The 15,951-nt window shown below is 48.7% G+C and overlaps 1 protein-coding gene across 1 annotated transcript in view; it reads left to right on the forward strand.

Annotated features, from left to right (window-relative positions):
- TTC12 (tetratricopeptide repeat domain 12) overlaps window positions 1-3,811 on the forward strand; it is a 56,567-nt gene extending 52,756 nt beyond the window's left edge. The window contains exons 20-22 of the mRNA XM_023516057.1: window positions 1,339-1,438; window positions 2,329-2,554; window positions 3,650-3,811. Of these exons, the coding sequence (XP_023371825.1) occupies window positions 1,339-1,438; window positions 2,329-2,554; window positions 3,650-3,725 (402 nt within the window). The 3' untranslated portion in view covers window positions 3,726-3,811. The remainder of the gene's footprint in view (window positions 1-1,338; window positions 1,439-2,328; window positions 2,555-3,649) is intronic.
- Window positions 3,812-15,951: the final 12,140 nt, after the last annotated feature.

The following is a 15,951-nucleotide window of genomic DNA, read 5'->3' on the forward strand; positions in this document are numbered from 1 at the left end:
GGGTGGCTCTGTGCTCAGTCACTCAGGCGCGTGCTACGGGTGGCTCTGTGCTAGGCTGCTCAGGTGCATTATTTTGCTCATGTTTTCCCACTTTTGCTGCATCATACAGTTATCTGGAGCGTGTTGGATATAACTCCAAAATTCCTACACAATATACAGGCTGTAAAGTTCCCATGTGACCAAAGGATGTTGGGGTTTCCCTCTGAAATGACTGTGCTGAGTCCCTGGGAGTCAGTACAGCAGCTCACTGGACTCAGCAGAAAGTGTGGGAGGAACCATCAGGCTGTCATCTCTGGGTCCTTCCTGTGGTGTCCTGCCAGGGGAGGCCCACTCACCAAGTTGGTGTGGCGCTGCCACTAGTCTTGTTCACAAAGCCCCATGCTGAATGGGACAGGCAGCGTGCTCTGGGGCTGCTGCTGGGATGGGGGTAAGACTGCAGGGCAGCCCGGCAGGGTGGCGTTTAAACCCCCACTTGGAAGATGACTGTCATTCACTTGGCACAACTTTTGCAAACCCACGCAAGGCTGCAGATGGCTGGCACACACACATCATGTGTGCACATAAGCACACATGCCTTTTAAAGACCCCACATTGGGTCATCGTAAGGGTGATGATTTGGCAGTTGCCCCTTTTAAGATGGTCTCGGTTCCTGATGTTCTCCAGGCTGGAGAACAGCCTGACGGCCCTAGCAAGTCAGCCTCGTTCTCAAACAGTAAAATGTCATAGAGGGCCTTTTCCTCCTCATTTTGGTAGATCTGCCAGTCATCAGCATCACTCTCTTCTCAGCCACTTGCTCATAGAGGCTTCCAGAGGTAATTACTCAGGTGTATGTGACAGGCCTGAAATCCATGTCTGGGACGTGGGCTGTGTTAAGATGGTGCGAGTGACACCCCATCCCTGCAGGGACCGGGCCAGCCCACCAGGAAGCGTGTGCCACTCCTGGTGGGTTTGATTCTGGAAGTTTAGGAAGGCACTAGCACGGTCAAAACTGCTCGCTGTGGTTTCTGATCAAAAATAATCAGAGTACTGATTTCACATTTCTTTTTTTTTTTTTGAGACAGAGTCTCACTGCATTGCCCTCAGTAGAGTGCTGTGGCATCACAGCTCACAGCAATCTCCAACCCTTGGGCTTAAGAGATTCTCTTGCCTCAGCCTCGCAAGTGGCTGGGACTACAGGCGCCCTCCACAATGCCTAGCTACTTTCTGGTTGTACTTGTCGTTGTTCAGCAGGCCTGGGCTGGATTCAAACCCGCCAGCTCTGGTGTATTTGGCTGGTGCCCTAGCCACTGAGCTATAGGCATGGAGCCTGATTTCACGTTTCTAATTTCGTTCTGAAAGACAGGAGGCCAGACTGCATCACGTTACGCCATAAAGATACTGGCTGTCTGCACTAACAGTTACCACGAAGCGCGGGCAGAAGTGATAAGGCTGGATAAAAGTAAGTGACAGCCTCCTTAAGGGAGCCCACACCCCAGAGTTAAGCCATCCTCAAAGCCGCAAAGGGAAGCTGCCAGGGGAGGAGGAGGGACTTAGCAGTAATGCTGCTTAACCTCTCCCCAGACTTCAGCAGTTTGCAGAACAAGGGAGCCTTTCACCTCCAGATCTGAGAGCGTTTAATTAGCCTTTCCTCTGCACCCAGGTCGAAGGCCCACGCTGGAGACCCAGCTGACAGCCCACTCAAACATAACAGGGCGAAAGCTAGGAAACGCCCTCTTCTCACCACGCATTCTGCTTACAGTGACCCAGGAAGAGGGGAAGAAAACAAAATACAAACCCCTTCTGCCTTTAGTGAGCAAGGGAAATGAATATGAGAGTCTGAGCCTGGCGCTAAGCCGGTCACCGGCCCTCATAACGCGCAGCAGGTCCTGGCTGAGGCCGTCTGCTGACTTCTCACCACTCTCTGGTGAACTAAGGGGCTCTGCCGTGGAAGCAGGAGCCTTTTTTCTCATCCTTTTCCTTGCCCTACAGTGCAGAGTGCCAGCACGTTGCCTCCCACGTGGGGGCTGTCAGGTGGGACCTCTCCCTGCTGGAGAGTAGAGGTTCAGAACGGGGACTTCTGAGAAGACCCCTGTCTGCCACATAGTGTTCATTCACGTCCCAGCTGTGTTTGCTGTGCACTGTCCTGGGCACCTGAGATACTTCAGCGACACAGCAAGGGGTCAAGCAGGTTCTCAGCATTCAGTGAGCACGTGCTGAATGATTGAGCAGACATGTCCTTCCGCAGAGTTCCCAGGGGAGCACGGCATTTCCTGACACCTCTGGGCCCCTTTCCAGCCTCCTGGTGGGAGATCGGGAGGAACTGTTACCTGTTCTCTGCCTTTGCTACAGACTTTAGCATCTTGAGGAAGCTGCTCTACTCGGCAGACGAGGTTCTGGTGGGCAATGCCGCCCTCTGCCTGGGTAACTGCATGGAGGTGCCCAGGGTCGCATCTTCCCTGCTGAAGACAGACATTGTGCAGGTCTTATTAAAGCTCTCGGGTGGTGATTCGAAGAATACAGCTGTGCAGCTGAACGCAGGCATCGCTCTCGGCAAGCTGTGCACGGCTGAGCCCAGGTATGCTGCAGCCACCAAGCCAGGCGGGCCCCTGTTGGTCACCTCTCAGAGCAAGTGTCTTAACCAAGGTGTTTTGGCCGGGCTTGTGTGCTGCTCAGCACTCTGTGAGTGGCCCTCTGTGGGTGCCTGTGGGGTGGGCCCGGGATGGGACCAGCAGCTGCTTCCCATTCCTAGATGGAACTGGGGGGTTCTCAAGCTCCAGCCAAGGGAGGGAACCAGCTTTTCTGACAGCAAGTCATTCCAGGCACAAACTGCCATTGTCTTCTCTCCGTCCCATTCTCCTGCATCCTTCTTCCTTCTCTTTCTCCTCCTTCCTCTCCCTCTCACTCTATCTCCCCTTCTCTCTTTCTCCTGTCTCTTTACTTTTCCTGAAACAGGCCCCCAATTCATTTTTGTTGTTGCCTGGACCCACACAAATGGAGGCATGTCCAGTGAGGGTGACGTGTCCATGCTGGAGAAAACAGAAAAGAGAAGCAGAGCAGTGGTGGCCGTGGGCCAGGCGGGGACTGTGCGGGAGCTGTGCAGTGCTGCTCTGCCGGCCCAGACTCCTGCTCTGCTCTATTCTCATGCACCTAAAAACGTGCTTCTGGCAGGTGCTCACGGCTGAGCCATCTCCCTGGCCTAGGGGCAGGGGCATAGGCTTTGGGGACAGGGGAAGATGCTCCTCCCTCACACACGTGCAGGCCTTTGACACCTTGTAGAGGGTGACAGTGGCCTCAGGTCCTTTCAAGTTCTATCTGATTGTTCAAATGGAAAGAATAGATAAAATCCTTCTTCCACAGAAAGCAAGGCACATTCGCTAGGATGAGCTCAAAGTGGCACCCTACTGGGTCCTTCCAAGGGGGACCTCCCATCTGGGCCGTCTGACGCTGCCACCCGCCCACAGCAGGCGTGTTCCCAGTGTTTTGTGAGCCTCCCTCAGGCCTTCTTTCCCCGTATGAACTTTAGGGCTCCCGGTGCCACAACTACTTCTTTCCCCCTAGGGTGGCAGGACCGATGTTCCCAGCCACCTCGTGTCTAAGCGGGGTGGCTCTGGGCTTCAGAAGCCCAGACCATGGCACTCATGTCCCAGATTGTGTGTTCTGGTTGTGACAGGTTTACTGATCAACTGAGAGAGCTTCATGGACTAGAAATTCTCAACTCCACGACGAAATACCTCAGTGATTCTTGAGGGACATGGTGTCCGTGTGTGTGTTTGTGAAAACACAACTGTATGCTGTGAGTTGTTCCTACGCTAATAAAAACCTTTTAAAGAGCCACTCCAGAATCAAGGCCTTCTTTTCAGAGTGCTTGCCTTGGGTTTTCAAGAGAGCAGGCATTAGGTTGACTACTCTGGTGGAAACTGTCCAGTTGGCTTCCTCGGTGTCCACTGTCCCTGCCTTGGAATGTTCCTTCCTGCTCTGTAGAACCAGAAAACAGCAAACAGAAAGCCACGTCCCCCAGACCCTCCGCAGCAGCAGTCTCAATGGCCAGTCTAATGCCTCTTCCTGCCTCTGTTGCTGTTTTCTGCTGGCCACGGGCTAGAAACATGAGGTTCTTTGGCAGCAGCGTTTCAGCACCACGTCCCAGCTGTGGAGTGCCGAGAATTACAGTGGCATCAGTGGTGACGGCAGCTTCCTGAAGCCTGGCCTGCAGCTGTGGCACGGGCTCTTGAGTTCAGTGAGGGTGAGTGGTGGGCAGGGAGCTCTGTGCAGTCCTGGAAGTCATTCCTGGAGGTCCCTCCTGATGCCTGGTGGTGTAAGTCCCATTGTTAAAACTGTTCTCTACTTAGGGAGCCAGAGCAGGGGGTTCTATTTCTGCAGTGAATCCTTACTGAGGACCCACCTCACACTCTCACCCATCTCTAAAGGCACTGCTTCCTTCTAGTTACCCCAGGGTCACATGTGGACTCCAAGTCCCCAAGCAAAACGTCCAATAAGTGACACTGTTGTTTGGCTTCTCATTACAGTAGCTTGATCATTTTAGGGTAGGAGGGAGGATCTGCAGGGTACAACGAATGCCGGGATTCTAAGACCAAAGATGCAAAGACTTTTGGTCTTGCCCTGCTAGTTGCCAGCTGTGTGACTTTGGGCAAGTTGCTGAACCTCTATGACCGTTAGCTACGGCTTCTGGAGAATTAGAATACCTGTCCAATCTACCTCCTACATCGCTGGGAGGGTTAAACCAGGTTTTAGAAGTGAAGGCACTTCAGGAATTGTAAAGTGTGACACAAATATGAGGGGATTATAAGCTTGATCTTGGGATTGAGAGGGTTGGTCGTGACATCAGTTAGGTTAAGTCGGAGGGGTCTGGGAAATGTAAAGCTGATGTCCTTTAAGGACTCAAAGCCAAACATTCTCTGAAGCGTGAAGGACAGGAAATCCTCCTCCTCTAGGGAGATTTTATTCAACACACCCAAAGAAACGGTTCTTCACCATGAGATCGCTATCGGCTTAAATTAAGAACTTTGTTCATGCAACCCAGGTAAATAAGTGGCACTTTGTGGGGCTGGAAGAGCATCAGTAGCCCTGAGCCCCTCATGCTGGGACCAGTGCGCGGTATGTGGCTGCAGTGAACTCAGTAGAGTGCTCTGGGTGGCAAGCAAGTGACAGGCCACTGTCACCAGGACCTGCCCACTTTGTCTCATGCAAACAAACACCCTTTGAGAGGCCACTGGATCGTGAAGGGAGAATGACTTGATTCTAGACAGAGCACAGAGAAGAAAATTAGAGGCTGTAAGATGTGCTGTTTTCAGAGAGAAGTGAGTGGAGCTTTAAAAATGGAAAGTCTGCCTGTGTAGATACCCAGGCTTGTCTCCTTTGGTTTGAAGTTTAGATACCCCACCACTCAGGATGCACTCCCCCCGGCTCTTGAAAATGGTTATTATAAGTGGAATCTCTTCCCCAAACACCGGAGGATGTAGGATTATATTGTTATCTTTGCTCTAAAGTACCTGCTGGGAACAGCAATTTTCTCCGCCTGGGAGGGGGGTTCTGCTGCACTTGAGGTGCTACCTCCTTGCAGGAGGGGAGAGACATTTCACAGCTCGTGTTCACCATCTGCAGCGTGGAGCCCCCCCCCCCAAGTCTTGTTACCCCTAACACAGGTCACCAGCATGGAAAATGACATGTTTAAGAAGGGCCTCATCTCCCGGTCCTAGGAGCCACTGGCACCACCCTTGCCATCCCCAGGGGAAATTATTCTAGAAAAGTAGAGGCTGCTGGTCCACTGGGCAAAGGAGCTGGGATTATGTATCCTAAAGAGGATTATGGCAAAAATGGAACCTGATCACCATCCTGAAGCCACAGCAAAGGTGGTAAGCAACACAGTCAGCAGCAGTCCACTGCCTCATAGATGACATGGGGACGGCAGCTCTCATGGGCAGCCAGGTGGACCGAGGTGTATTGTCAGGAGGAAACAATAGGAAGGGGTTGAGATACTGCAGAAGGTCAGGGGTGCGACAGAAGCTCGGTTAGAACAAGAGCTGCTGGTTTGGGAAAGCTGGGGGAAGGATGGCTGGACCAGGAAGTATTCTGAGGCCAGAAGACATTGAATGCCATGTGACTTTTTTTTTTTTTTTTTTTAGCACAGGGTCTCATTTTCTAAATACCTTGAAAATAAGGGCTTCCCACAGGCCCCAGAAAGAGGAGAGAATAATCGGAGGGAAAGAAAACCTATTTAGAACTGACTCACTGTCCCACTGTGAGAGGCTCCTGGTCCTCACAGGCCGGTGTCCCACAGTCCTGGAGAGAACGAGAAAATCGACAATGGCGTTTTCCAACCTTTTCATCTCACGGCACACTTGGACCTGTAGTTAAACTTCACAGCACACTTACATTATGTTGTTCAAAAAAGAGTAAAGAAAGAATATACTTCCTGTGCTTTGAACTTCTTTCCAAAATAATTAATCTTTAAAATTTTTCAAGGCACACGTAAGGTCCTCTCACGGCATCTGGTTGAAAACTCACTGATTACACTAATCTCCCCATTATCCAGCACCCAGGGCAAAGGTATATTCTGGATAAATGTAGTTTCTGGTTATTTGAGAGTTACTATTTAAAATAGGCCTAATTCTACACCCCACAGTACACCATAAATTCTGTACTGACTTGATATTAATATTGAAATACATGAATTAAAAGCAAATTAAGATGAAGAAAGACAAACTTCACTTATAGTAACAGTTTTACTTCTAATAAAACAGCTTTGTAAATGCAGGGTACAGTTTTGGTTAAATGACAGTCAGTACACTTTTCCACTTCACTACCATGTTTTTTTAACTTCAGGTAGCACACATGAACACTCAGAACTGTTACAGAGAAACCATGGGAGCCCGGGGAATGATGCCTGCAGTGTGGGCTTACTGACCGAAGAGTGGGTCAAGTTTAAACTCTGGTTTTGAACGTGGAGGCGCCAGGTCACCAGGATAACAGGATTTTACTGTACTGCGTGTTTGCCCTGTGCTAGGCACCGTGTAACTGCTTAAAGATCCCTTTCCATGTAGCCTGAGAAAGAACCTATGAGGCAGGTAGTATCTTTACTTTAGGGCTAATGAAACTCAGGCATAAAGATAATAGGTACTTTCTCACCCAGGATCACATAGCCAGCAAGCTGTGGAGTCAGAATTTGACCCCAGGCTCTGTTCTTAACTCCTGCATGGAAAACATCCCTCCTCTTACCAAATGTGATCTGCAGAAAAGTCACCTAATTTCTCTGAGCTTCAATTTCCTATCTGTAAAATGGGAATAACAACCCAACCTCCATTCTATAGTTTGGATATAGCATACACGAAGTTTCCTGCATAGGTGACCGGCAAATAGCAGGCCTTTGCTTAGTGGTGACTATTATTCTTAAAGCAGGAATTACCATGAACTCATCATCTTCACTCTCCTGCCTCCCATCCTCATGAACCTGTTCATTTTCTGAGGTGTCCCATCTCATCCAAGGCAAGCCGGTATTTGGCTCTGCTAACCTTTCCCTCTCTCCTGTGCTGGTGGCACATATCGGCATCCCCTAGACCTAGCTGCTGGCCAAAAGCCTGCCTTGTTGAATTACCTCCATGGCCTCAGGGCCTGAGGTCACCTGTCCTGGATTGAATGAGGCTGAGTACAGTCAGGGCTCAGCGATGCGTGACAGTGCTCCTTGCAGGAGCCAGCTGACTGGGAGCTACTGGGGCATGGCTGCCCTTACATCAGCAGGACCAGGGTGAGGTGGAAGGTGCAGGAATTGATGCCTCAAACAGGTGTGCCTGTTACTTGCTGTTTGTCCTCAGTTTAAAATCAGGAAAACCTATTGCTTGCATGCCTCGCTCCAACCATACATTCACCAGGTCATCGAGTGCCTTTCCCCTCCAGCCCCAGAGCTGCGTGCCCTCCCCTCCCTGATCCCCTGGAAAGAGGGCGGCTGGGCCAAATGGGGCACCAGGCTAACCCATCACCTCCTCCGACAGCATTCAGCCCTAGGCGGCTGCATGCGAGCCAGGCACTGAGCTTCTGTGACCCAAAGCTGCTGGATGACTTACTGCTTCGTAACAAGGCCTCTAATTTAATTTCACTCTCAAAAAGGCAAAATAAAGAGTGAGTTATCTCTGGAGACATTTTGCCCCTTGGTCTTACCTTGCCCTGGGGCTAGATCAGGCTTCTCTGTTTGCTCTGGGGCTTAGCCCTGGCGCAGGTGGAGAGCTGAGTGCCGGTCAGTACCACCCAGCCGCCCCCAGCCAGGTCTCCCCAGCTTGGGGTTGGGCTCCTGTCACTGGTGGGTTCAAAGGAACTTGCTCTATGTGAACGATTCCACTCAGCTCGAGCACCACTGAATTGCCACATATCTGTCATTTGCGCTTCTAATCTTCAGCAGCAACCTCTGCTGGGTTAGATCCTCAGCTCCCTTTGAGCACAAGAGCGCGTGTGCACACACAAACACGCACAGTGCACACGCAACACCCATGCAGCGTTCATCTCTCTGCCACTAGGAGATAAATTTTCACGTAAAAATGGGTGAGTCAACACACAGTGGGGATTTAGGCTTCAGATCAAAGGCATGATAAGATAGTGAGAATTATTGGAACAGGTGGCTGGAGAAAAGGTCCTAGAATATCCAAGCTGAGAATTATTCAAGGATCATCTAATCCAGTATAGCCCCACTATATCTGCGGGAGATTGCTTCCTGGACCCCCTCAGATACCCAAACCTGGGAATGTTGACGTCCCGCATATAAAATGCATGTTATCTGCATATAGACAACATCCTTGTGAATATTTAAATTATTTCTAGATTATTTATAATATCTAACACAGCGTAAGCTCTCTGTGAGTAGTTGTCATGTCATAGTTTTAAAACTTATATAATTTTTATTGTTGTATTGTTACTTGTATTTTTTGCTTTTGACTTCTTTTTTGCAGTTTTTGGCAGGGGCTGGGTTTGAACCCACCACTTCCAGCATATGGAGCCAGTGCCCTACTCCTTTGAGCCACAGGTGCCACCCTTGTTATTTGTAGTTTTTGTTCAAATATTTTTAATCCTCAATTGGTTGAACCCTAGAATTTGAAACTCATGGATCCAGAGGGTAGACTTCATATGCTTTGTTGGAATCCATCTGATTGCATTTGCTAAATGTAATTAGTTGCTCCAGAATGTGTTGCCCATGCCCCCTCATTTTACAAATAAAGAAATGGAGACTCAGGGCAGGGGAACTGTCTTAAAGGTCCTTGCCCTTGTTCAAGAACCCTCTAAACTGACTGGGCGGTGCCTATGGCTCAAGGAGTAGGGTGCCAGCCCCATATGCCAGAGGTGATGGGTTCAAACCCAGCCCTGGCCAAAAAAAAAAAAAAAAAAAGAACCCTCTGAACTGAAGGTCCAGGATATGGCAGGGGCCTGAGGAGACACTGGGTGAAAGGAGGCTCAGTAGGGGTGCTGCTGGGCGCCCAGCTTCACCTCTCAGGATTCTATAACCTCGGGTCAGGAGGGCATTGCTCAGCCCCTCCATTGCCTCGTCTGTGGGGCTGGGCGATATAATACCCATTTCATGGGTTTATCATGACTCTTACAGAAATGAGAAGATTTCTGTAAAGCTCTCAGGCCCAGTATGATATAGGTTAAGCCCTGAGGAAATGGGATCTCCTTTTGTCTTCACACTTCGATGGATGTCCCAGCCAGGCCATCCCTGTGTGCTCTTTTCTGAAATTCTCCAACATCAGGACTTCCATCAGGGGTGGAAGGCTTCCCATGGGACAGAGAGGGGGGCAGATGTGGAGGGCTGGGCTGGTAAGGAGGGCTGATGGGTGCAGAGGTGGGGCAGGGTCAGGAGAGCATGAAGGTTGCTCACTTAATGTAAGATAATGCTCAACCCTGCCCTGCACTGTCAATACAGGAGGATAAGAAACGGGCCCTGGATTTAGTTAGCTTGAATTATTGCAACAGCCTCCTCGCTCATCTTCCTGTCTCACTCCATCTTCTAAGCCATCGTGCACACTGCAGCCAGAATAATCCTCTTAAACAGCACTTTCATTACGCTGGGCCCTTCTCAGGCACCTCTGCAATTGTCTCCATCAGGCGAGGGCCAACCCCTTTGCTTGGTGTGTGTGATGCGTGCCATCTATAGGGGGTTATGACCCCAGACCTTCATTAATTTTCTTAAGTTTCGCTGATACAGCACTCACATTACTCCACGTAAACTACTGTAAGGTTGTATGTGCATTCCTTACACTGCAGATGAGAAGAGCTATGATTCATAAGTTTTAGGTATAACTTAAAATTAGCATAGCTATTAATAATATTACTTCTCAACTGATTTTGTTTACATATGTATAATAGTGATAAGATTTTGCATGGCCTTTGCACATAACCCATTCTATATAACCACGCTGAGCCTTAGAGGAGGCTTGGTTTTAGGGTCATGTTCTAGTTCTTACTCAGGCCAGCCAATCTTGGGTATTCATCCTAGGTCCTGTGTCTTTGTGGGTCACCATGGTGTTGCAGCACCTCAGGGAAGCCTGATTAATATGTGCGGAATGCCGGCTCCCATCAGGGAGGCCAAGGGGTGTCTACACGCCTTCCATTCATGCTTATCCCTGTCCAGTCCTGCTGTTCTCCCCACTCAGAACCCCTCCTTCTCTCTCTTTAAACCCCACACATCTGTATCTTTTGTTAAATATTTAGCAGGTTTCAGATTCTGTCTAATTCAGTGGACACTGTTATTATTCCCCTTTTACAGATAAAGAAACTGAGGCACGAAGAGGCTAAACAATCCAGTCCCTGCTGTCCTCAGCCTCTCCACCCATCTTGCAGCCCTCTCCAGCCCACACTGTTCTTCCTCTAAATTCCTGCTTTGTGCTGCACTGCCAAATATTCATTGTTATGAAAATCTTTTCTCTGTATTTTTTCTCTCCAGCTATTACAGAATTTAAATTCATTAAGGACCTGGAAGATTTCTTCTTCTGTGAGAAGTCTTATTGAAAAAAAGAAAAAAAAGGAATTAGCTGTAGACAGAGGGGTTTAAATGACCTTACTCTGAGGATATGTGATTCTGGAGGGCACGGCCGTGAATTTGTGCCTGGTCCTGTCCTCAGAAGCACGTGGATAAAGCTCCAATGGTGAGAGCGGCTTCCCTTGTCCTTGCGGCATTACTTCTTTTGGCTCCAAGATCCACAGATGGACACCACAATTCTCCCTCTCAATACCCACGTGACATGAAAGGGGACAGTCCACCTTTCTGCTGCCTCTGGACAAATTTAAGCCAAAGGCCACCCTTCAAAGGTCCCAGAGAATCCTGATGTTTTAGGCCAACCCTCAGCTCTGCAATTTGTCTCTTGTCCATGAGAATAACAGCCTCCTGCAGAGAAGTGCTTTTAACTTCTTCAAAGGCCTTTCATGTCAGCGATCTCATTTCATCTGCACAATGTCCCTGTAAGGTAGGGATTATTATTATTACCCATTTGAAGCTAAGGGAAGAGAGGCTCAGAGATTCAATTCCTTGCCCAGAATTTCCTGAGGAAATCATGGCTGAGTCAGTACCCAAATCCAGCCTTTACCTTGAACTTGACTGCCTGCTGCCCAGCCCTGTCTTTCCTTTCATTAATGTTCCGGTCCACACTGCAGCCCCGTCAACTAGCTAGTTCTTTTCATTTGCTTCCTGAGCATGAAGAGGAAAACGAAACTCTAACCCCTTTAAGGTTTTATCGGAAAGCCTTGCTAATCCATGCACAGGCTGTTAGATAACAGCTTAAACCTCTCCACTGCAAAGGATTACCTTCCCATCTGATCAGGCGCAGCACATTAGAGGGAGCGTGGGGTGGGTACGAGCATGTGGAGGCTACGGCACTTCTCTGCAAAAATGGAGATGCTCAGATTTCCACATATGCCGTCCTCCCTCGGACGGGCAGGGAGCCCAGCGTCGGCATGTATACCAAGTGGCTCCTCAGCCAGCGTTATGTAAATGACAGCACTTCCTCATCAAGCGCCCCATTCATTCATTCAGTAAACACCCATTCAGTAAATGGTAACCAAGCACATACTGTGTGCCCAGCCATGTGCTGGATAGTACAGAATGACTTCGGGTAAAATGAGTTCCATTTTCTCATTCATGTCTACTATAATTAGAGGAGGACATTATCAAGGTGAAAATAAAACAGACAGACACAAGCAAAAAGGCCCCTTGGTGCTGTCAGGGTCAAGGTCCCTGATCCATGCACACCTGATTTCGGGAATTGCAAAAAGCATCCTACTGAGAGTAAAAGGAAGGGACCTGAGTGGCCGGGAAGAGTCTCCAAACCTCAGCCCTTGTGTTTCACTCCAAAGCCCCAGTATGGGAGAAGGTCTGGTGTCCTTCAGGCAAAGGGAAGCTTGAAGTCTTAGGCCTTGTGTCCGTCTGCTGTGAGTGTTACGGCTGTTTATAAATGGAGGGATATTGGCTGATGAAACAAATTCTTTCCTATGTAGTCTTTATTTCTTGTAGATTCAGCTGTGACTTTTTCTCCCAAGGGCAGGTTGGAAGTACACTGGGGCAAATTTGGTCCACCCTACATACCCAAACCGGAGGAGGGCTAACCCTGTCTGAGCCCAGTAAACAACCTCTGACAACTAGAGCTGGGTGCACCTGACCTCGTCTTTCCCTTACATATTCACTTGGGGCACCCTCCTCCATTAAACTACAATTAGTCAGGGGTCCTTAGTTCTGGGTAGACCAGGCCTCTGAGGGCTTCGGATTAGTACAAGAGCAACGTAGAAATGCCTGGTATTTGTTGTTGTTTTCAGAACTAGTAGAATCCGGTCAGGAATTGAAGTAGGGATGCTGTTTTTTAAATGAGAACATTCCAAATAGCTGGGCTGTTTGCTGCTGTAACTGTCTGAAATCATTGAGAAAAGAAAGTCAGCTGTGGGCAGCTAGAACAGGCGGCCCCACAGGGAGTTCTTTCCAAAGGCAACTTGGAACCAGCATGCTCCAAGAGTCAGGGCAGGGGGCCCAGCTTTGCCCTAGCCAGATTTACGACCTCAGACAATCAGCTCACCTCTTCAGGCTTGGGCTTTCTGCCATGGGCACCTCGATTTTTCTCGAGGTACCACTCCCCACTTCCGTGCTTACCGGAACTGAGGTGGAACTGATTCCAACCCTAGTTCCTGGGTGAGCACGGAATCCAGGCCCAGCCAATCATGGTGTTGCATGTCCCTTTCATCATTGTGATTGGGTCAGAGAAGGTCATGTGACCTGAAGAGCACCAATCAGAGCTCAGCCCAGATTTTTGCCCGCACAAAGTAGACGAATCTTTTCCCACTGAGGTTGCTCAGAAGATAGGATGAGTTTGGAGCCCGCCTTCAGGAAGACTTCACTGAGAATGGACGCCATATAGAGAAAAGTGGAACTGAGAGATGGAATTAAGGAGAGCCCAGAGATTGTTGTTTGATCCCTCAGATCCGCCTACGCCTGAGACTACCTCGAGGCTTTTTAGTTGTGTGAGATAATAAATCCCCTTTTGCAGAAGCTAGTTTGAGTTGTCACGATTAACAAAAGATCCCTTATCAATATCCTCCTCTTCCTGATTCTCCTCGTCCTTTCTATCTCGCCTAAATTCTGTTCACTCTTTCCTCAGACCCAAAGGGAAGCAGAAAAACTACAGAGAAGAAAGGCCCTGTGCTTGTGTGTCTGACATAAAACGTCTCAAGGACTTTCTAAAATAACCCCACAGGAAACTCCTTCATGCCCTTCACACATTGCACGCCTTCCATGACCTCTGTTTTGTACGAATGCATATTATTTATTTATCCAAGTTTATGATCAAAAGACCTTCTTTCGAACTGCAGCAATTCAGATAAGATGCTCCCAAAAGATGAGCATCTCCACCAGTGAACTGAAAAGGCCAACTCCAGGGCGGCGCCTGTGGCTCAAAGGAGTAGGCGCTCGCCCCATATGCCGATAGGTGGAGGGTTCAAACCCAGCCCCGGCCAAAAAAAAAAAAAAAAAAAAAAAAGAAAGAGAAAAAAAAAGACAACCCCAGCTCTGAGCCCCCAGAAGTAATGAACTCTGTTTCCAAGCAGTTCATGTGAATTTCTCCTTTGTGCCAATAAATGCTTCCCCTCACCCTCACCTCTTCAAGTGCATCTGCGACTTGCTGTAGCGGCACATCCCAGATTATAATCCTTTTTGCTTACTGCCAAATACATTCTTTAAATTAGGAGATATAGTTCCCTAATGTTTTTTTATAGGCTGACTCCTTTAAGGATCAGTTTAAATGTTAAGTGCTCCTGCCCTATTTCCCCAGATCCTTTCTTTCCCCAGCGTAATATCATAAGAGACACACATTATTGTAACATATAACTTAGGCATGATCTACTGTTTACTGGCTGCTGCACTCTGCCCCCCTTTCCCACTAGAATGAGAATCCATAATGTTTGTTGGTTCTGAATTAGTGATGTAATCAAGCACCTAGAAAAACGCTGGTACATAATAGGTGCTCAGTAAATATTAGTTGCTCGAATGGTGAAATTTAGCAGGGGAAGGCATTTAGGGGACTCTAACCAGGGCCAGCCTAGAGTGAAGTTTGTTATTTTAATCCATTTAAAACTCTCCAATCCACACACACACATACTTGGTGATAATGATTTAGGTTAAAATACGACAATATGATATAATATAATAGCTTCTGGCACTAGAAGAAGTTCTGGGCACACACAGATGGTTAGGACAATCTCTTCTCTCAAGGAGCTCCCAGTCAACAGAGAGGAGATGGACACTCTAAAGAAGCACATACCGTCAGGCTTGGTGCAACGTCTGTGATAAAGGATAGGGCATCGGGCCCAGCAAGGCACCCGGGAGGAGGAGACGTCTTCCCAGAAGAAGTAGTTTCTGAGCTGTCCCTTTCCTACATTGGAAGGAGGGCATGGCAAAGATGGGTGTGGACTACAGGCAGGGAGAGAAAATGGGGAGAAATGAGTGAAACTCAGACTACACCCAAGCCGGGAGCAGGAAATGCGCTCCGATTCCCTCCTTCACTTTTCTTGTCCGGGCTGACCTGAAGACATCTCCACGAGTTCCCTCATTCATTCTTTGCCTCCAGAACATTCTCCCTTACCCAGCCAAGTGGATACTCTTCTACTCTTTTGGGTTTTAAGACAAAAGGACGCACAGCCTCCTTTGGTTACCTGTTCTCATATCATTCAATGCCATCATCTGGAAATATCTGTAGGCTCTTATTTAAGCCAATTGTGGTTTCTGTTTAATGCCAACCCTTGCCCCCTGTGCCTATCACTAGATGTCACCCCCACACACTGTATGCCTAGAAAGAGGATGGTGCTTCAGTCCTCACCCTCCGTAACTCCCCTCCTCACCTCCAAATTGCTCCTGATTAGTGCTCCCGGGGCCAACCATCAATTCCTTTCTCTTCTAGATCCTCCTGAATCATTCCTCCAGAGAGAGAGGATAGCTCAGAGCAAGATGCAGTCCGAAGGACACTCTTTTCCCAGCCTGAAACTCCATCACTGACACTCCAGTGCCAACTTGCCACACGCAGATGCAAGTTTACCAGCCCATACGTGATTTCCCTTTTACTAGTAAAAAAAGGGTTTCCACAATCTCCAGGACAGATTGCTTTCTTTCCAGCCCAAACTGGAGAGACAAAGAGACGTTTCCATTGCAACCAAGTAACCTGAAGTTTCTCCGTAAGCCAAATTTGATTGAGCGAATACTGACCTTTTCCACAGGCACAGCTTCCAAAGATATCTTTTAGCTGCAGGCAAAGTCCCAATGAGTATAATATTAGTCAAAGCTCCACCCCTGCAGTACCAGCTCACCCACCCTCTCTTTTCTCTTCCTTCCAGGCTGAAGGAGAAGGGGGAGTATTTCTGAATCTCCACAGCTGATTTATGCCCCAGAAGGTGCCATTGTTTAGACCTGGCCTGGCATCATGTGACAATCCCCTCTCCCCCACCACA

The sequence above is a fragment of the Otolemur garnettii genome, unplaced genomic scaffold, assembly GCF_000181295.1.
Source record: "Otolemur garnettii isolate 467f Iridium unplaced genomic scaffold, OtoGar3 scaffold00086, whole genome shotgun sequence".
NCBI lineage: Eukaryota > Metazoa > Chordata > Mammalia > Primates > Galagidae > Otolemur > Otolemur garnettii.